This window comes from Gavia stellata, chromosome 4, assembly GCF_030936135.1.
Source record: "Gavia stellata isolate bGavSte3 chromosome 4, bGavSte3.hap2, whole genome shotgun sequence".
NCBI classification, from domain to species: Eukaryota; Metazoa; Chordata; class Aves; order Gaviiformes; family Gaviidae; genus Gavia; species Gavia stellata.
The window spans coordinates 2,147,618-2,167,480 of NC_082597.1; the positions used below are offsets into that span (position 1 = coordinate 2,147,618).

Below are 19,863 nucleotides of genomic sequence, written 5' to 3' on the forward strand. Positions count from 1 at the left end.
ACCAGTACCCCCAGTGCCTCTCTCCCCACACCAGTGCCCCCAGTGCCCGTTCCCCCCATACACCGGTGCCCCCAGTACCCCTCTCCCCACCGGTGCCCCAGGTACCCCCTCTTCCCACACCAGTACCCCCTCCCCACACACACCAGTGCCCCCAGTACCCCCGCCTCACCCGCGCCGCCCGGGCACTACAACTCCCGGCGGCCGCCGCGGCCGGAGCCGGGAGCCCGGAGGCGGAGCGGAGCGGAGCGGAGCGGAGGAGGCCGGAGCCGGCGGCCCCCGGCGGGCCCGGGCCATGGAGGGCCCCGCGAGCAGCGGCTCCCTGCGGGGCGAGATCAGTGCGTGGGGAGCGGCGGGGTCGTGGGGTGGTGGGGTTTATGTGCGTGGAGGGGTTGGGTTGATCTGCTCCGGGGAGAGGCGGAGGCGTTTAGCTGCGGGGCCGGTGTTAGCGTCGTGTTTTGGGGGTGGGCAGGGTGGTTTGGGGATGGACAGGATGGTTTGGGGATGGACAGGATGGTTTTGGGGTGGGCAGGATTGTTTTGGGGATGGACAGGATGGTTTGAGGATGGACAGGATGGTTTTGGGGATGGACAGGATGGTTTTGGGGCGGGCAGAATGGTTTTGGGGATGGACAGGATGGTTTGGGGATGGACAGGATGGTTTGGGGGTGGGCAGGATGGTTTTGGGGGTGGGCAGGATGGTTTGGGGGTGGGCAGGATGGTTTTGGGGATGGACAGGATGGTTTGGGGATGGACAGGATGGTTTTGGGGGTGGGCAGGATGGTTTTGGGGTGGGCAGGATTGTTTTGGGGATGGACAGGATGGTTTGAGGATGGACAGGATGGTTTGGGGATGGACAGGATGGTTTTGGGGCGGGCAGAATGGTTTTGGGGATGGACAGGATGGTTTGGGGATGGACAGGATGGTTTGGGGGTGGGCAGGATGGTTTTGGGGGTGGGCAGGATGGTTTGGGGGTGGGCAGGATGGTTTTGGGGATGGACAGGATGGTTTGGGGATGGACAGGATGGTTTTGGGGGTGGGCAGGACGGTTTTGGGGTGGGCAGGATTGTTTTGGGGATGGACAGGATGGTTTTGGGGTGGGCAGGATGGTTTGGGGATGGACAGGATGGTTTGGGGATGGACAGGATGGTTTTGGGGGTGGGCAGGATGGTTTGGGGGTGAGGAGGATGGTTTGGGGATGGACAGGATGGTTTTGGGGATGGACAGGATGGTTTGGGGATGGACAGGATGGTTTTGGGGTGGGCAGGATGGTTTTGGGGATGGACAGGATGGTTTTGGGGTGGGCAGGATGGTTTTGGGGGTGGGCAGGATGGTTTGGGGATGGACAGGATGGTTTTGGGGTGGGCAGGATGGTTTGGGGATGGACAGGATGGTTTTGGGGTGGGCAGGATGGTTTTGGGGGTGGGCAGAATGGTTTTGGGGGTGGGCAGGATGGTTTTGGGGGTGGGCAGGATGGTTTTGGGGTGGGCAGGATGGTTTTGGGGGTGGGCAGGATGGTTTGGGGATGGACAGGATGGTTTTGGGGTGGGCAGGATGGTTTGGGGATGGACAGGATGGTTTGGGGTTGGACAGGATGGTTTTGGGGGTGGGCAGGATGGTTTGGGGATGGACAGGATGGTTTTGGGGGTGGGCAGGATGGTTTTGGGGGTGGGCAGGATGGTTTGGGGATGGACAGGATGGTTTTGGGGTGGGCAGGATGGTTTTGGGGGTGGGCAGGATGGTTTGGGGATGGACAGGATGGTTTTGGGGTGGGCAGGATGGTTTGGGGATGGACAGGATGGTTTTGGGGTGGGCAGGATGGTTTTGGGGGTGGGCAGAATGGTTTTGGGGGTGGGCAGGATGGTTTTGGGGGTGGGCAGGATGGTTTGGGGGTGGGCAGGATGGTTTTGGGGGTGGGCAGGATGGTTTGGGGATGGACAGGATGGTTTTGGGGTGGGCAGGATGGTTTTGGGGGTGGGCAGGATGGTTTTGGTGTGGGCAGAATGGTTTTGGGGTGGGCAGGATGGTTTGGGAATGGACAGGATGGTTTGGGGTTGGACAGGATGGTTTTGGGGTGGGCAGGATGGTTTTGGGGGTGGGCAGGATGGTTTGGGAATGGACAGGATGGTTTTGGGGTGGGCAGGATGGTTTTGGGGTGGGCAGGATGGTTTGGGGGTGAGGAGGATGGTTTGGGGCGCGGGTGGCCTTTCCCAAGGAGAGGGATAAGAGGAAGGTGAGGATGCTCTTGGGAGAGCCCCTGCTTCTGGGCATGGGGAATTATCATTGTTCCTCCACGAACGAACGTGCATGTGTGATGCAAAGAGGTGGTTTTGGGGAGCTGGAGGAGAGGGGATGGCTCCCTGCTTGGAGGGAGATGGTGGGTGGGAGCCATTCAACACACAGCGGGGCCCAAAGCCGGCTTCCCACCAGCAGCTGCCTGCCCGGTTCCCTCCGCAGGGCCGGAGGTGACAGAGCGGCTTGCACAGCTGCCGAGAAATCGGGCCCCTGGGATGGGGCACAGCGGGCTGGAACATCAGGCCAAGCCCGGCAGCCTGCCCTGCGGCTGGACCGCCGCAAAGACCGCAGTGGGTGCAAGGCTGTTCTGCGTGGCTGTTTCCCCTGGTAGGGATGCTCTCTAGTTGCATTGGGAACCGGCCGTGTTCCCCTGCGTTGCGCTTCAGCTGGTGAGGCAGAGCCGTAAGTCTTGAGCGATGCTGTGCCGCAAATTTAGGAGGTCTGGCCCTGGCTGCGGCCTTCCCTCGTACTCCGTAACCCCGGGTGCAGCTGGCTGGGGTTGTGGGAGCCCCAACCATGGGGACTGATGATGTTATCTCTCACGTGAGCCTGCCACATAAGGAACTGTGCAGTAGGAGAGAAGAAATTTGAGGAGCCTGCGGTTTGCAGGTTTGTGTTTTTTGGAATATATGATAGGTCTTTAAAGAAATGCTGCTGAGGCTTGTTCTTCTTCCCGGTCCTGTTGGTGACGAAGTGATGCTTCTCGGTGGCTGGCAATTCAAGGGCTTTATCCTCTGTTGGACTTCTCACTTCTCTTGACATAAACCACCACTGGAGAAGCTCCAGTGAATGAAAAACACCCTGCCCAGCGATATAGGCAAAGGGAAGGAGGATCTAACAAGGAAATAAAAAAGCCTGCACATACTGTGTGCTGTGAAAATGCTAGTACTTGTGAATCCCTTTCAGGGGGTGGTTTCAGTCCACCATATGCCTCAGCATCGTGTTATTCTTCGGGTCTGCTCCATCTTTCACAACCACTGGCTTGTGTTGGCATTTACTGCTTTATGCTGATAAAAAAACGCTGTGTTTAGGGATGGAGAGAGGGATGGTCAGTCCAACTGAAATACATGACAGGGTGTTTATTTTTTTAAAAATAAGGCAAATCATCCTTTTTCTCCCACTCCACAGATGTGAGTGCCTACTTTGAAACGGGGGTCTTATGGAGATGTATTCAAAGAGGAGGAACTATAGCTGTGAGGTCTGTTTTGCCGACAGTTGTTAGTATTGACCTGTATGCAGACAGTACCTTACTGCTCCTATAAACCTTGCTTTCGCAGGGTACCGAGGCCCGTGTTCTTACAGAGAGGATGCATTTATCTTGCTGAAGGTTGCATGAAAATGCATGGGGCTGTTCTTCACTCGTCGCTTCCCTGAAAGCAAAACTCACCTGCAAGGAGATGATATTGTCAGTTAATGCTTGGAAGCTAAGCCCAGACTTGCCCCATTTAAGTGTAGACGCTCAGTGAAAGCGTCGAAGCTAGAAACTTAGGTGACGAAGCTCTCTTGGCTTTTCTGGAAGATAATTTTTAGCTGGGCTGAGTTGCTTTCTGGAGGTGTCCTGTTTCCAGTGATTTTTAGATGGAGCCAGGAAGGACAGTGCTCCTAACCCTAGTTAAGAGCTCGCTGGGATGAATCTGGACCTAACGGATGCTGCTGGGGTTTGTACATGGATAAAGTTTCAAGCAAGTACAGCGAAGCGTTTCAGAAACGGTAAGGAACCCAGCTTTAGGAACAGTCCCTGAGAGGACAGCAGTCCATGGGGAGCCCACAAACGCAAAGCATCCAATTTAAAATCCCATACCGACTGAGGAATAAGCTTCTCATTCCCAGCTCTCTCTTCTAGCTGCCAGCCCCTGTTCTCCGTCTGCTTTTCTCCAGCACAGAAACTCATTTGCTCTGCATGTGTGATTTTATTTATTTACTTACTTATTCATTCTTTCCTCTCTAGGCTTCTGGGCCGATCGAACACCAGTTCATGAAGCAGCCAGGCGGGGAGAAATCCTGCAGCTGCAGCAGCTGATAGAAAGTGGAGCCTGCGTCAATGCGGTCACCTATGACTCTATCACCCCGTTGCACGAGGCGAGCCTGCGAGGGCAAACGCAGTGTGTCAAGCTCCTGCTGGCTGCAGGGGCCCAGGTGTGTATTCGGGTCTGATCCAGCCGGGAACGTCGTCTTGATGTCTGAAGTTATTTCTGAGATCTGGATTCTCCCCATCTAGCTTTTGGCTCTTCATCACCCTGGGCTTTCTGGGAAGCACCTGGAAGTATTTCTGTCTCTCCCTCTCTCTCTTCACTGATTATCGACAGAGCCCGGGGTGACTAGAAATCTAATTTAGATGACTCAAGTATCTAAAGCTAACTGGGATGACTCAAGGGGCCAGACGGGGAGCAGGGGACATGTAGCTTCCAGAGGGGATTTATATTTATTCTTTCTTTTCTTCTATTCCTTTAATTTTATTACAGAAACAAAAACCAGCCAAACGGAGTCTCTGGATGTAGCTGGCGACAACTGTCTTCAAGGGCTTGTGACTTCTCACACGCTGAAGACAGCTGTCCTCAGAGCAAAGCTGGTGAAGTGGAGCACGTTTGCGCTCCCTAGTCTTTGTCAGTGCGAAGTCAGCCAGCTTGGCTGAGTCTGCTGATGAAGCTGGGCTTTGCAGTAAAGCAGAGAGGAGTTGCATTGTGTTACTCCGCCGCAAGGCTTGTAACCTTCAGCAGGAAAGCGGTAGAAAAATATAACGCTGGAGATAACAGCCTAAACTCGTGACGTTAATGTACATCTGCGCACTGAGAGTGATGGGAACAGTGCGAGCCAGGTTGCTGGCGGTAGCAACCAACTCTTTCCTGAGTCCAGAGTATTTCCAGAGTTAAAAGAAGTAAAAACATAGGCAAGAGGGTACTGCCACTCAGCAGCCTGCAGGTACCTAACGTTTTTTTTCTGCCTTGAAGGTGGATGCCAGGAATATCGATGGCAGCACTCCGCTCTGCGATGCCTGTGCCTCGGGTAGCATAGAGTGTGTGAAAGTGCTGCTGTCCCACGGGGCCAAGGTGAACCCTCCCCTTTACACAGCGTCTCCTCTCCACGAAGCCTGCATGAATGGTAAGCCCACGTGGTCTTATCTTTGCACGGTTATTTGCAGCTTGGAAAAAAAAAAAACAGCAAGAAAAGCAGCTGCCAAGTATCTTAAATTGACCGTAAGCTGTTGTTGCTCATCAGACCATTACAGCTTGCAAATATATCAGCCTTACGTGGGCACGGCTCCCTTTGAACGCAGAATGCAAAGCACTGTGGTATCAGATGAATAAAGCCATCCCTTGCGTTGGGTGCTTTTATTCCACGTGACGGACACAGGATAAGATGTGAGGCAGATAAAGCACCAGCTTCTTGATGCTCTATTAGAAAACCTCAAGCCAAACCAGTAGCTTTGCTCTTGCAAGCAGAGAGGAGTTTGCATCCTTTCTCTCTGATCCAAGTTGAGATGGGATAAATTGCTCTGATTAAGACACGAGACCGTCTTAATCAGGTGGTCCCAGACCCCTCCTGGTTGTTTGGAGCTGCTGGAGGAGGCAGTCAGATGGGAAGAAGGTGTCAGGGACTGTTGGGCAGTGCTGCTGCCTGTACTGCTCCTTGTCCCTCTCACTGCCTTTTCCAGCTGGAGGGTCTGTCCAGGGAATAAGAGAAAACTGCGGGGGCCAAAATAATGTCCCAGCTGGTGCGTGCCAGCTGCTCTCTGCTCCCTCCATCCTCTACTCAGCCCTCTTCGGGATGTTTGGATCTGGGTTACAGAGCAGGAGCAAACATCAGGGGTGGCTGTGACAGCAGCAGAGGCGGGCAGGAGCGGCAGAGAGGTATTTAAGTGTCATTCCTCCCCTGAACTTCCACTTGCACAGACGCAACAGCAGGAAAGCCTGGATGTGAGAGCGGCAATGTCCCCGTTAGACGATCATGACCAAACCTCTCAATCATTTTGTGCCTCCTCAGTTCCCTCTTTGTAAGATGTAATACCTCCTCTCTCCTCCCCTTCACTGTTTTTGTTACACGCTGTCCTGGACAGAGTTTCCCTTTGACTATGAAGGCTGTGGGAGACAGCATTTTTGACAAATGGGTAGTTACTTAAATATGTAGCTGTGAGCTCTTGCCTAGCTTTTTCTTGTTAAGCCTTTTTCCCAAGGCTTGATGATGACTGCCCGCTTTCTGTTAAGTCGTATTATTAGCACTGGAAAAAGTAAAGCTGGAGTGATCTTCACAGAATCACAGAGTCACTAAGGTTGGAAAAGACCTATAAGATCATCAAGTCCAACCATCAACCAAAAAACACCACCATGCCCATTAAACCATGTTCCACAATGCCACGTCTACACGCTCCTTGAATACCTCCAGGGAGGGTGACTCCACCACCTCCCTGGGCAGTTTATTCCAATGTGTCACCACTCTCTCAGTAAAGAAATTTTTCCTAATATTCAGTCTGAATCTCCCCTGGTGCAACTTGAGGCCATTTCCTCTTGTCCTGTCTTGAAGGTGATCTAATCCACCCAGGGCAAGATCAGCAATACAACCAGCTCCATGAACAGCAGGCAATTTAGTGCAAACCCTTGAATTCAGGTTTGTTTGACCTGACGCCCTGCGAGACCTGTTAGCTCTAGCTCAGTGCCATGCGGATGTGACTCTTTTTCTTGTGCCCTGGTCTCAGTCTCGATCCTACACTGTATTGCGTTGGCTCACAAGCTTTTCTATTTCGCAGCCGTCACCCCAAATATTAAACAGGCTGTTTGTGGGTCAAGCTGATCTCAGCATGCTGTATGCTCCCATTTGAGCTGGATTCTTTCTTTTGACTCGGATCTTCCCTTTCTAAAGGTAGCTCAGAGTGCGTGCAACTCCTCATCGACGTCGGTGCGAACTTGGAGGCTCACGACTGCCATTTTGGGACTCCCCTACACGTGGCCTGTGCCAGGGAGCATCTGGACTGTGCAAAGTTGTTGCTCAAGGCAGGTATGGCAGCCACAGGCTTTGCTTCGGCGTGGGCAGGAGACGGTGGTGTCTGTGCGCAGCATTTCTCTTGGTGTTCCGCAGTGGCATGCTTGTTGAAGACCTTATTCATCCACAGCACAATATAGAATGACAAAGGCGAATGGGTTTGCCTTTACCTGAGCAAAGCTTAATGCTAAAGCATTTTTTCAGTGTGTGCCTGTCAATATCCAGTTTGTGATGTGCCCAGTGACATTCCCATTCTCTTATTTTAATAAAATTCTGAACTCTTCAGCCCCCTAGAGCAAAGTTTCAACTTCTTCCCAAGTACCAAAAGTGGTATCAACTGCTGGGCATGCGTTCAGCTTTGGTAGCACAGTCATATGGTTTTGGGTAGGTATTAGGGGGAGATAGTAGGGTTTGATGTTGTACAGAAAACCGGAGATGAAGTCACTTCATACCTCAAGGAGATCTGGTTAGTGTTATGCCCAGATGAGTTTGCTAGATGTCCAAGTCAATGTTCTGTGCTCCAGGTTTCACATCCCGGTTTTCTTGCTGCTAACTTCAGGGGCATTTGGAGTTGGACTTCTTGTCTTTGCCCATGCTTACCGGGAGGAGATTTGGCCCAGGGATGGGGATTTGTTTCACTGAACATTAGTTATCTAAAAATTACACATCTAAGCTAGCCTGCTCCCAGCCCCTCCAGTTCCCTGGCTTGGGCACCCTTTAACTGATTCCCCAGAAATGCCTGTTTCTCCTCATTAATTATAAGGGCAGTTCAGTGTGGCTACACATAACTAAAAGTCAGTTGTTAGGATTCAGTGAGGTTCATCTCACCTCTGCTGAACAAGTCAGTTGATAAAATGCAAGCGGTTGTGGGGGGATTGGAAGGACCTTTTGCTATCAGCTTATAAAAGCCAAACTTTCTTAGCAAAAATATCTGTAACTAAGACTTGATCCCGCAGTAATGTCTGATGGTGAGCTGCAACATCTCGTGGGGCTGGGGTATTTCTGTTAAAATAGTAAACAAAGATGTCACTGTTTGCCTTGAGTGGGAGCACTCCCTAGAGATGACTGGGAATGGCTGTTTGCTGGCTTTGGGCAGCACAGATTCAGGAAGCAATTCTAAACTTCACACTCAGTAGCTTGTTTACCCAGTAACATGGACTAAAATCCTTTCTCTGCAAGGAAAACGTAAGGCCAGAGAAGAAAACTCATGCGTTGTCAGCACCGAGAACTTGTTCAGCAGTTTGGTTTCCTGTTTGTGCTGTTTTGTTTGGATCTTGTTCTAGCTGCTCAAGCGTGTTTTAACAGCATTTTTTTCTCCAGTCAAACCACTCCTTATGTTTTGGTCAAGTGAGGCTTTCATGAACAGGTTTGTTTTTCTTTCTGGCCTCAGGGGCAAATGTGAATGCTGCTAAACTTCACGAGACAGCCCTCCACCACGCAGCAAAAGTGAAAAACGTAGATCTGGTGGAGATGCTGATTGAATTTGGAGGAAACATTTATGCAAGGGACAACCGAGGAAAGAAGCCGTCGGATTACACCTGGAGCAGCAGTCCCACAGCAAAGTGCTTCGAGTTCTACGAAAGTAAGTGAGATATGATCCCCTGCCCCAGGAATTCGGTGACTGCCAACTCCATTGCACCACATCATGATTCTCAGGCTGCTTTGATCTGTAGATCCCTGATCATCTTCCTGTGAAGGTATAGGGATCTTGGGGACAAATGTACGCCAGCTGGCTGTAGGCTAGCTCTGCTTAATTGTGGTGGAATGACAGTGGTAAGATGGTCCAAATCATGCCCTCAGTGAATTCAGGTCCCTCTCATGTGTCAACATCAGCGTTTATGCTTTGGTGCATTAAGTCAGGTCAAGGAAACGCCCAGTTTTATTTGGGGCAGGGAACGCGTTAAACTTTAGCTGCACTGGCTGTCTGATTTTGGAGGAGGCATTTGACTGAGGTTTGAGGATGGCTTTAAGTCAATCTTTGTCTTGTTACTCTTAGAGGAGTAATTCACAGACCTTCCAAGCATTTGCAGACTGCTGCTGCACTAGATGATCCTTAACATCATAGAATCACAGAATGGTTTGGGTTGGAAGGGGCCTTTAAAGACCATCTAGTCCAACCTCCCTGCCATGAGCAGGGACATCTTCCACTAGATCAGGTTGCTCAAAGCCCCGTCCAACTTGACCTTGAACACTTCCAACGATGGGGCATCCACAACTTTTCTGGGCAACCTGTTCCACTGTCTCACCACCCTCGTCATAAAAATGTTCTTCTGTACAGAAAGAAAAATTTCTTCCTTATAGAAGAATAAAGTTTTTTCTGGCTTTGCAATCCTTTGTGTGGTGAGCACCTTATAGCCCCTTCTCCCTCTGACTTCCCTTCTCCCTGTAGCAGTCTCTCCTCCAAGTTATTCATTGCTCTCTTTTCTTAGAGAGCAGCAAAGTGTGCTGGTCTGGCTGCAGCTGAGCTGGCTGAGGAGATTGAATCTTATGTGCCTATAAATACTCCTTATATCTCACCAGAGTTTACTGCCCACTAAACCCAGCTGTCAGAACTGCACGTGTAGTTGCTTTTCAACGAAGACGGTAGTAACAGTACTGTGCTAGCTTTAATAGTATTTTTTTTCCTTTTGATTTCTATCATTAAATTTGGGACTAGATCCAGGACAGATGCAGATCTTGGAGGCTGATGATTGCAGAGCCTGTGGCGTAGGGATAGCAGCTTCTTAGGACTGACTACTTCCAGAGCAACGTGCCCGATTGTAACTCTGTGTCCATGCACAAGCATCAACACCCGGCGTTGAGGCTGCGGGCTGCAGATTGGGGGCTGTCTGGAAGGGGTTTGGGGAATTTTATTGGAGCGCTCAGCAGCATGCTGATCGAAAAGGGTTAACGCAATCCTTAGGTGGAGAAACAGAGCCGTAGAGAAGTGTTGGAAGTAGGTTTTGTTCCTACATACGGCATTGCTGAGGCTTAAAACAGCATCACAAAGGGAAATCTGAAAGTCTTGGATAGCCCCGCTGGATCAGAGCAGGTGATCCAGTGGGCACCGTTGGCCTTTGGGGGATGCAGGCGAGGAAGGGAGCTGGGAGAAGCGCGCTGCAGCTGTGCTTAGTATTTCTGGTGGGATTTGCATTGGGATGAGCCTTGAGAGAGCACGCCCATGGCTCTGCAGTGCCTTCCTTGGGCCTGGGTGCTGTGGGAGGTCGAGTGCTTGTAAGCAGAGCCAGGCTTGTGATCACGGTGGGGGCGATGCCAGGCGTCACCCTCCTGGGAGGTCTGTGCTCTGCGGGAAGATCAGCCATCCGCTGAGCTGCAGCCTTAACTTTGGATCCTCTTTTCTCATTTTAGAAACGCCTCTGAGTTTGTCGCAGCTCTGCAGAGTTACAGTGAGGAAAGCCGCCGGGCAGAGAGCACTGGAGAAAATTGCCAAGCTAAATATTCCTCCGCGATTAATCCAGTACCTGTCCTACAACTGACAGGGACGAAGGTGGCCGGGAAGGATGGTATCTTTAGCTCCCACAGTATGAAGTATCTGTCTCTTTCTCTTCTACCTCCCCCCCAAGAAACTAATTTTAATTTAAGCAAACTGGTGTAAATAGTATTTACGAGGCAGCACTTCACAGCCCTTCCTCTTCTCCGTGGGCAAAGACAGGCTCAGGCAAGGTGTAGCACTGGCTTGAAGTTGTCGTCTCCTGGGGTGATCTGTTAGACAGTCACTATGTTCGAGGCTGTAGCACTCGCTCTTTGAGCGGGATTAATTTTGCCTAATTTTGCCTTTCTCTAGCCTAAAGGCATCTCTGTATGATCTAACCAGGCGCCCTTTGCAGTCAGTGAAGAGAAATAGATACTTCTGGAGCATGATTCATCTGTCCTGTTTTAGATGCCCGTGCTGGGACGATACAGGATGCCTCGGGAGCGCCTGTCTCCGCTGACTGCAAAGGGATTTAGAGGTGATACCCTTGGATCTGGACGTCTGTGTTTCTGCAGCGGGAGCGCAGGATCCCACCTCTGTGTTAATAACTCAAGTGACAACTGCCTAATGCCAAGGGACAAGGCTTGAGAGACCTGTGCGCTCTAGCTGGAGGCAAATTAAGTCCCCAGCAAGCTCAGGACTAATCAGAGGCACTGCAACCGGTTACCGACTTTCCATGAACTTCAGAGGGCTTTGGCTCAACACCAGCAGTGAGGACAAACTGCTGCCAGATCAGGGTTGACTTTGCCCATGCTCCTTCCTCGCTGAAGGTGAGCCAGCTCTTACTGTAGTGTACCTCTAGGGTATCACCATGTCTAATTGTCAAGCCCAAGCAGGAAGCAGGTCTCTCTGCACGTCCAAGGATGCTTCCCTCTAGATGGCTGGTCCCAAAGAATATTCCTCCACTTGCTCTGAGCAACTGTGGCCACTCTGTTGGTTTTACGTGCAATAAGTGGCAGAGCTGCTGCCCGGTGGTGCCTGAAGTACAGTGAGGGCATGTCCTTTGGGTAGCTGTGCAGCAGATCCCTGTGGTGTATGTGAAAGGCAGTAGGAGGGCTGGGCTCTGCCTTGGGTTTTGAGATTTTTATTTTCCTTTTTCCCCCTCTGAGTTTCTCTCTCAATGCTGGAGCCTCTCCAGAGGTTGGCAGCGGGAGCCAGCCCTGAGCCACGTGCTGCTGAGTGTTGTGCTCGAATCCTTTGGCTTCAGCAGGTGCGACTGCAGCTTTGTCCTTCGGTGATTTAAACCTCCAGGGTGACATTTGTATGAGCAGAGCCAAAATTGTCATCTGCCTTCCAGATGAGACGTTACGTGTTGTCTGAAGGCAGTGACCTACACGATACGTGGTACTAAGGGGGTGGAGCTCCCTGATGTCCCCATGGCAAGTCTTAGCACTGTGATGAGAACAAATTCCTCCTCTGAACGGCAGCAAATGTTACGAAATCTGCTGTCTAATGTGGCAGCGAGCTAACTCGGGGCTTTCAACATCCTTCGTGGTGTGAACTAACACTTGAGAGCAGATGCTCACTTGCCTGCTGCCTGCAAGATCTCCTGCTCCCCAAGCCAGCACGGTGGGGCTCAGCCTCGGGAGGGAGGGGGAAAATAGCATAAGCACAGGGTTAAAGAGCTGAGGTGGAACTGAATGCACTTTAATGGTGACCAGCAAATCACTTTGTTTTTTAATTTTTGGTTAGGTTCATTCCCCCCGCACCCCTTTGTTGGTTTGTTGTTTTTTTTTTTCGCTGTGCAGTATCAAATAGAACAGGACAGAAAAAAAATTTTGAGATCCTGCTTTTTTGCGGGATTGTCTGTTTATAATTCTGATATTTGAGTTTAAAGTATCAGAAATGTGAAGTTGCCAAGAAGATCAGGGAAGCCCTAGAGATGTTTATTTTGGGCTTCATCCCTGTGATTGATAGGATAAAGGTTTTATATTGTATCTATCTTTCAAGAAAAGCTTCCTCTGCTCAACATGCATGTCCTTACAGATAAATACGTTTTAGGAAAGAGCACCTTTTGTACCTTAAAGTTACAACTTTACCTGGGGTGAAACCCTTCCCGCTTGGTTCAAATTTGAATCCCTTGTTAGGTTGCTCTTTTAACATTGCCTAAGCTGGTGAAATAATGAAATGGTGAAGTCCAAGTTTCCAATGTAAAACCAAAAGACTCCTCGAACAACTGAGAATAAAATTACAAGTTCCTATTTATGCCATCTTTATTTTTTTCCTCTCTTTTAAGTCACCTCTCAGGTAGGTTCTGAAGTTTGGTTATTTTTTTTTTCTCAATCTCTTTTAAGAGATCCTGCTGATCAACGCATGCATCCAGGAAGGCATTACCGAGAGAGCTAAGTATCTCTTGTTTGGTGGCAATAGGCAGACTCATTCAGTAGCAGTTTTCTTAAGACATCCGCATGATACGGCCGTGTCTGGAGGGAGAAGTGTTCCAGGGAAGTCCTTTGAGAGCCAACAAGCTACAAAACAACACCCGAGTCCTCCCCCGGTGTGCCGTGGTACTGAGGCAGGTGGCCGGATGGTGCCACGGCTGTTTATGACCCGATGGGCGTTTACTTGTGTGTTTCTGGGTTTCTAAACTGCAAGTGAAAATTGAGATTGAGACTCTTTAATTTTTCATCCATCCTGTCTAGCTGTCGGTTCTTTTAATCCTGCAGGGATTTCTCAGCTGGTTGTAAAGCATCTTCTGAGGTATAACATTTTACAACTCAGAGTAAAGGCAAAGTAGATGCCAAATGAAACTGATGTGATGTTTTGGCTTCCCTTAATATCTAAGACTGCAATTTTTGTGGCAGTTAGCACGAGTAGCAACATCATCCTTGCCACAGGTACAGTCTGGATAGCTGGGAATCACTGCAGCTATCCCAAATTAAGATGAAAATTAGAAGCTTTGGAGATAACATTTCCCTAACAGGGGTTGGGGGCTATGCTGGGGGTCAAATTAGGGTTACAGTCTCTCCTCTCCTGGTGAATTGCTGAGGGTATCTCCACTTAGTAATACAAGAGGCCGTGGCAGGTCATCGGAGAGTCATCCCCAGCACTCCGCTTCTGCAACCCATCGCTCTGCGCTGCCTTGCTTGACGTGAACCACAGAAGTGGACGGCTCAGGATCGCCCTCAAGATATCCCAGAGGCCGTGGACACGCTGTTCTGTGTCCCGTTAAGCTGTACCCATCTCTCATTGCATCAGCGCATCGCAGGTATGGGTTGGGAAAGGCAGTCGTGGCTGCCCCCAAGAGATTCCTCCTCCGGTTATTTTTGCACTGGTTGGGTTTTGTTCCTTACGTGTATAAGAAAGAAGACCTCAAGAGGACCTTATCTTCTGGAAATTTTATGCATCTCGCCTGGGTGACGTACCCTCTGGCCACGTAGGGTTGACTTCTCTTAGTTATGGGTTAAAAAACTTGGAGATCCCAAACACCCGGTTCACGCTTAGTTTATAGGGACTGGGTGCCTTTGCTGTTTCGGTGGCAGCTGAAGGACCCGTGGGTTTGTAAAGAGTTTGGGGATTGCTGGGAATGAAAGAGGTTGTCTGAATCACAGGTATTTTTAAGTGAAACTCCTCAGCTGACTCTGCTTAGGTTACACCCTTTGTTTTATTTTTATGTCAAGTTCTGGCTACTATTTGACTTCCTTCACCCTTTAATCCGAATGTCAAATCAGGGCATGAATCCAACGCAAACCCAAACCCACCAGGCTGGTCCTGCTTTCATCCATCTCCTTCCCGGGCTTCCCAAACTGGAAACCCAGGTGAACATTTCAGGCCACCTCCCCTCTCCTGTGGGTTTCTCCTTCCTGCACCACCAGCTTTGCTACAGGTCCAGCAGCACGGGGAGCAGTCTCAAATAACCCTGCTGCTTCCGAGAAGCCCAGGTGAGAACAGGGCTTTGCTTTCATCCATGAAAATCATCTTTCGGACAGTCAACCTTGCTCCTGGGCGCTGCCGGTTGCTGCTGGCTGGGTTTCTTAAGATCGGCTTGTGAGTGGGGAGCTTGATCGGAGCAGCTTTTCTCCAACTATGTGAAGTTTGTCCAGAAAAAACAAGGTGTGACTGAAGCCGATTCCTTGGAAGAAAGCCTCACGGCGCTGAAGAATTAACTCTTTGTAACGCCAGCAGCTGTTGCTTTCCCCGGACGAGGCGGAGAGGAGCCGCCCTTCCCTTCCGCGCATGAAGGAAGGATTTGTGCCGTTGGTTGCAGCTCTCTGAGTCTCGGTGTAAAGAAGCAGCGGAGAAGAGAAGACAGCAGACACAAACAGGGTTGGTGTTTTTATTTTTTAATATCTTCAGGGGACTTTGTAGAAGAGAGCAAACCCCAAGGGCTGCCCTAACCTTAGCAGCAGCAAAGAAAGCCCTCAGTGTCCTCTGGAAGGTGGCACCTGAAGATGAGTAATGCAGTGGTTGCATCACATTTAGAGCAAGCGTGAGCATGAAATATCCATTCTACCTCTTGATTTAAAAAAAAAAACAAAGCCCAAACGCTGAAGACGTTAAGTATTTACCTGCGCTATCACATCCCTTCCCTCCCTTTCATCACTTCTCTCCTTTCTTCAAGAGGACGAGCGATCTTGCAGGCTCTTGCAAGAAGATGGCGCCTGTCCCACACGCTTGAGTGGGAGCCAGCGTGAACTGAGTTGGGGGGGTCTCTGCTGACTTGTGCTTGCTTGAGGTCCAGCCTTGGGCAGCTCGGAGGCTGGTGAATGTCCTGTTCCCTGGCCCGGGGGTGACCGGAACACCGGTTGTTTTGAAATCGGGGGTTTTTAAGGCCAAGGTTGTTATTTTCAAACTTAAAGCCAGCACCTAAATCCATAACAAGGTAGTGAAGCATAAGGGAGGAAAAAAAACCTACTGATTCCTTAGGACCTCTGGAAACCTTTACTACTTCTACGTGGCACCTTTAGGTTTGTCCATGCTATTAGTTAACCCCAGGCTCTCCTCCCTACGTGCCACCGAGGACAAAAACCTCATGTGTCCGTCAAAAAACCCCAAACCAACTCACTTTTTCACCCGACAGCGTAGATGCAGCTTGTGCTTCAGTAGGTGCCCTATAACTGTGATACCCTGATGCTTCTCTGGGTTTAGGCTCTGAGACACCGGGCTCAGAAAGCGTTGACCTCTGTTTGGAAAGAGTACAGCACGATATGAAGATGCTATTTGTATTTATACCTGATTGTCTGATTTTTAAATGACTCCTAGCACGCCGTGGTGGTAAGATTTGGGTGGGCGCGAATGCGCTGGAGTGTTACTCTTGATTAAAACTCGCTCTGAAAGGTTTCGTCTGTGCCCGTCTGTGTTTCTTCCATAGATGGCTGCAGTCGGGGTGTGGGGTCTGCGTGAGAGCCCTGCCAGCTCCCCTCGCCTCGTCAGCCTCATCCCTAATTGCAGTGATGCTGCGAGCAGGCAGCGTGACATGCCCATGGATTTGCGGATCTGTGCAACCAGCTGAAATTGCCCTCCTGAGGACGAACCAGCCCTGGTTGGCCGCGTCCAAAGAATTATAGTCAGTGGCTTGATGTCCAAGTGGAAACCAGTCATGAGTGGTGTCCTTCATGGGTTCTTACTGGGACCAATAATATTTAGTATCTTCGTCAACGATGTGGACAGTGGAATTGAGTGCACCCTCAGCAAGTTTACAGATGACACCAAGCTGAGCGGTGCAGGTGATTTGCTAGAGGGATGGGATGCCATCCAGAGGGACCTTGAGAGGCTTGACGTGGGTCCATATGAACCTCATCAGGTTCCACACAGGGAAGCGCAAGGTCCTGCTCCTTGGTCAGGGCAATCCCCAGTATCGACAGAGACTAGGGGATGAATGGATTGAGAGTAGCCCTGCGGAGAAGGATTGGGGGATGAAAAATTGGATGTGAGACGGCAACACGCACTTGCAGCCCGGAAAGCCAACCGTATCCTGGGCTGCATCACAAGCAGCGTGGCCAGCAGGTCGAGGGAGGGGATTGTGCCCCTCTACTCCCCTCCGGTGAAACCCCACCTGCAGTACTGCATCCAGCTCTGGGGTCCTCAGCACAGGAAAGACGTGGACCTGTTGGAGCGGGTCCAGAGGAGGCAGCAAAAATGATCAGAGGGCTGGAACACCTCTGCTGTGAGGACAGGCTGGGAGAGTTGGGGTTGTTCAGCCTGGAGAAGAGAAGACTCCAGGGAGACCTTACTGCGGCCTTTCAATATATAAAGCAGAAATCTTTTCTAATGAGAAAGATGGGGACAAACTTTATAACAGGCCTATAGCAGTAGGACAAGGGGTAATGTTTTTAAACCAAAAGAGGGTGGATTTAGACTAGATATAAGAAGAAATATTTTACTATGAGGGTGGTGAGACACTGGCACAGGTTGCCCAGAGAGGTGGCAGATGCCCCATCCCTGGAAACACTCAAGGTCAGGTTGGACGGGGCTCTGAGCAACCTGATCGAGTTGAAGATGTCCCTGCTCATTGCAGGGGGAATGGTCTTTGAAGGTCCCTTCCCACCCAAACCATTCTGTGATTCCATGATTCTATAAAAATAGGCTTGTTTTTATAGTCCTGGAAGCAAACGGAGGCTGGAAACAACATCCCAAAGAAATTGGGAGGGAGGTGATGCTGTTTGGGGACAAAGGGACAGTCCCTCTCTTCCCTAAGAGATGCTCTCCAGGCAACCTGCTCACTGGGTCCTTCTCCTGGACTGGAGGAGCTGGTTGGGGGAAGAAAAGGCGCCTGTGGGTTTTTGGGGAGGTGGTTTTTGCAGAATTGGCAGCGACTTGTGATGGGAGTGTGAAAAGCTTCAAAATCTGCAGGTTTTGTTGCAGCTGGGGCTGCGGGGAGCCTCCTGCCCCCCGCGGTGCCGCTTGGCGGTGCTGCTCCCCCCAGTAAGAGCAGCAAAACCTCCCTGGGGAGTGGGAAATATTTAACAGGCTGGGTCCGCACCAGCCACATTTTCGTGAGAGAAAGACAAATCCTGGAAACACTTTGAAAATCTGCTCCCCGAAACAAGCCCGGGCGGCTTTCCGTGGGCAGGCGGCAAAGGCATCGCGGGTTCCCCCCGAGCCAAGATGCTCTTTTATTCCAAAAAAGCTCTGAAGTCTGCAAACACGGGCCCCATTTCACCTGTATTTGGGGTTGGGGTTTTTTTTTTTTTCCCCTTATCCTGGGTAAAAAGAAACAGCAACAACAAATCACCTCCGAGCGATTCCATCCCTCCCTCCAGGCTTCAGATCTCCGCATCACAAAAAAAGCTTTTTCGCATTCCCCAGATCTGTCAGGAATAGAATTCCCACTGATCTTGGCTCGGGGGGTGTGCGTTTTTAAGGAGAAAACCATGAATTGAGGGAAAACTGTGCAAACCCACTCGGCTGGGAGGAGAGGGGAGTGTGGGGCAGGTTGTGCCTCCCCGGATGGGATGAAAATAGGGCAAAAAATAGGGATGGAGGGGCTGCAAAGCAGTTATTTCTTCCTTTCAGCTTTGGCAGGGCTCATGGGTTTTTTTGGCATCTCTTCTTGCAAGAGCTGATTTGGGGCTAGTAGGGACCAAAGTGGGAAATTAAGGGTTTGGGGTTTTTTTTAAGCTATAAGGAAGGGAAGCTGCTGCGGAGATGGGGATTTTTTTTTTTGCTTTTTTATTGTTTATTTTTTATTGTGTATTTTTTATCTCCAGGGATAGTTTATAGAGCTACACCACCATCCTCCTGCCTATCCCAGGGGAGAAAAGAGGGAAAAGGCTCCAGAATCTCCTCCAGCTGGGATATGGGGGGGGGGGGCTGTGGTTACGCGGGGCTGCCGGCACGCCGGCAAGCGGGGCCGCGTGCGTGGTGGCTGAGGTCATGGCGCTATTAATTTCCCGTTAAAAAGCCCCGACGGCTCCGGCTCTGCAGGGATGGAAAATGAAGCAGCTCCTATTGCGGCCGCTGCAGTTAACCCCTGTGGGGATGTCTGACTTTTTGGGTTGAGAGAGGCAAATCCCACCGTGCCAATGATAGACTACATCCCTTGAAGGTTGATGGTCACCACCTTGGCCACCCTATGGCTGCTGCAGGTCCTCATCCAGCTCCTGGGGGGGCTCAGGGTCCCTTGAGACATCCGGGAAACCCTCCTGGCGCCTGCAAAGACCTCGTCTGGTTTAATCCCCCTCCAGCCGGCCGGGCTGGAGCCACATCTGCCCACCCTGCGATGCTGGAAACCCAAACCCAGCCATCGCTGAGCGCCCCGGGGCCGGCGGCTGGTTGCATTTCACACTCAAAAGCCTCCGGGGCTGAGGCCGGGGGCTTATTTTGGTAACTTGAACTTGGGGAACCCCTCGGCCGTGGAAGGCGGGGAGAGAAGCCTTGTGAAATGTGATGGCAGCTGGGGGCTCCCGGAGTCCTTGCGAGGAGCCCCAAGCGTCTTCGCAAAATCCCTTGGGGCTTTACGTTGAGTCTTGGGAACGCCGGGGAAGTGAGATGGGGGCACAGAGGAGGTCTCTCCCCTCCTTGCAGCAGGGCACAGGGCATTAGAGCAGCCCTGGGGCTGCTTTCAGCTCTCTCGTGCCCCGACAAACTACCTGGCATCTGCAGAGCATGGGGGCCCTTCTCCTGGTCCCCTGCCCTGGTCACACTTGTCCCCGATCTCCTGGTTGTTCTGTTCCCTCCTTCTTGTCCCACTTGGCCCCTGCTCCTACTTATCCCCAGCCCAAAGTCTTGTCCTTGTCCCCTGATCCCACTGGTCCCTTCTGCTGGTTCCAATTGTCCCCGTCTCCTAGTCCCATTTGTTCCATCTTTTGATCGTGTTTTTCCCCTCTCCTGGTTCTTCTTGTCCCCAAATCCTGGTCCCACTGGTCCCCTCTCTTGGTCACGCTTGTCCCCAACTCCTGGTCTCTTTTGTTTCCCTCTCCTGGCCCTGTTGGTCTCCTGGTACCAGTTGTCCTCTCTCCTTCTCCTACTCATCCCCATCTCCTTGTCCCACTTGTCCCCTCTCCTTGTCTCACTTGTTCCCCCTTCCCTGTCCCACTTGTCCCCTCTCCTGGTCCTGCTCTCAGGGGCAGCAGAGGCAGTTTTGGTGCAGACACGGTGGGATTCAATGCAGACTTTTGGGGCTGGAGCCTTTCCCTGAGGGAAGCCCGTGCAGCCCCCCCAAGCCGCATCACTGGATGCCCTGGC

At 51.1% G+C, this 19,863-nt stretch overlaps 1 protein-coding gene across 1 annotated transcript; it reads left to right on the plus strand.

Annotated features, from left to right (window-relative positions):
• The first annotated feature begins 292 nt into the window (after positions 1 to 292).
• ASB13 (ankyrin repeat and SOCS box containing 13) lies at positions 293 to 10,993 on the plus strand. Its single transcript, XM_059816645.1, has 6 exons — positions 293 to 335; positions 4,240 to 4,427; positions 5,240 to 5,390; positions 7,146 to 7,280; positions 8,656 to 8,847; positions 10,614 to 10,993. The coding sequence occupies exons 1-6, from the start codon at positions 293 to 295 to the stop codon at positions 10,739 to 10,741; spliced, it is 837 nt and encodes a 278-aa protein (XP_059672628.1). The 3' UTR covers positions 10,742 to 10,993.
• The last annotated feature ends 8,870 nt before the right edge of the window (positions 10,994 to 19,863 follow it).

Bases quoted from the DNA above. Each gene is read 5' to 3' on its own strand.
- ASB13 (XM_059816645.1), top strand. From the start codon at position 293: ATGGAGGGCCCCGCGAGCAGCGGCTCCCTGCGGGGCGAGATCA. The intron at 336-4,239 runs GTGCGTGGGGAG...TTTCCTCTCTAG, and splicing joins CTCCCTGCGGGGCGAGATCA to GCTTCTGGGCCGATCGAACA. The intron at 8,848-10,613 runs GTAAGTGAGATA...TTCTCATTTTAG, and splicing joins GTGCTTCGAGTTCTACGAAA to AAACGCCTCTGAGTTTGTCG.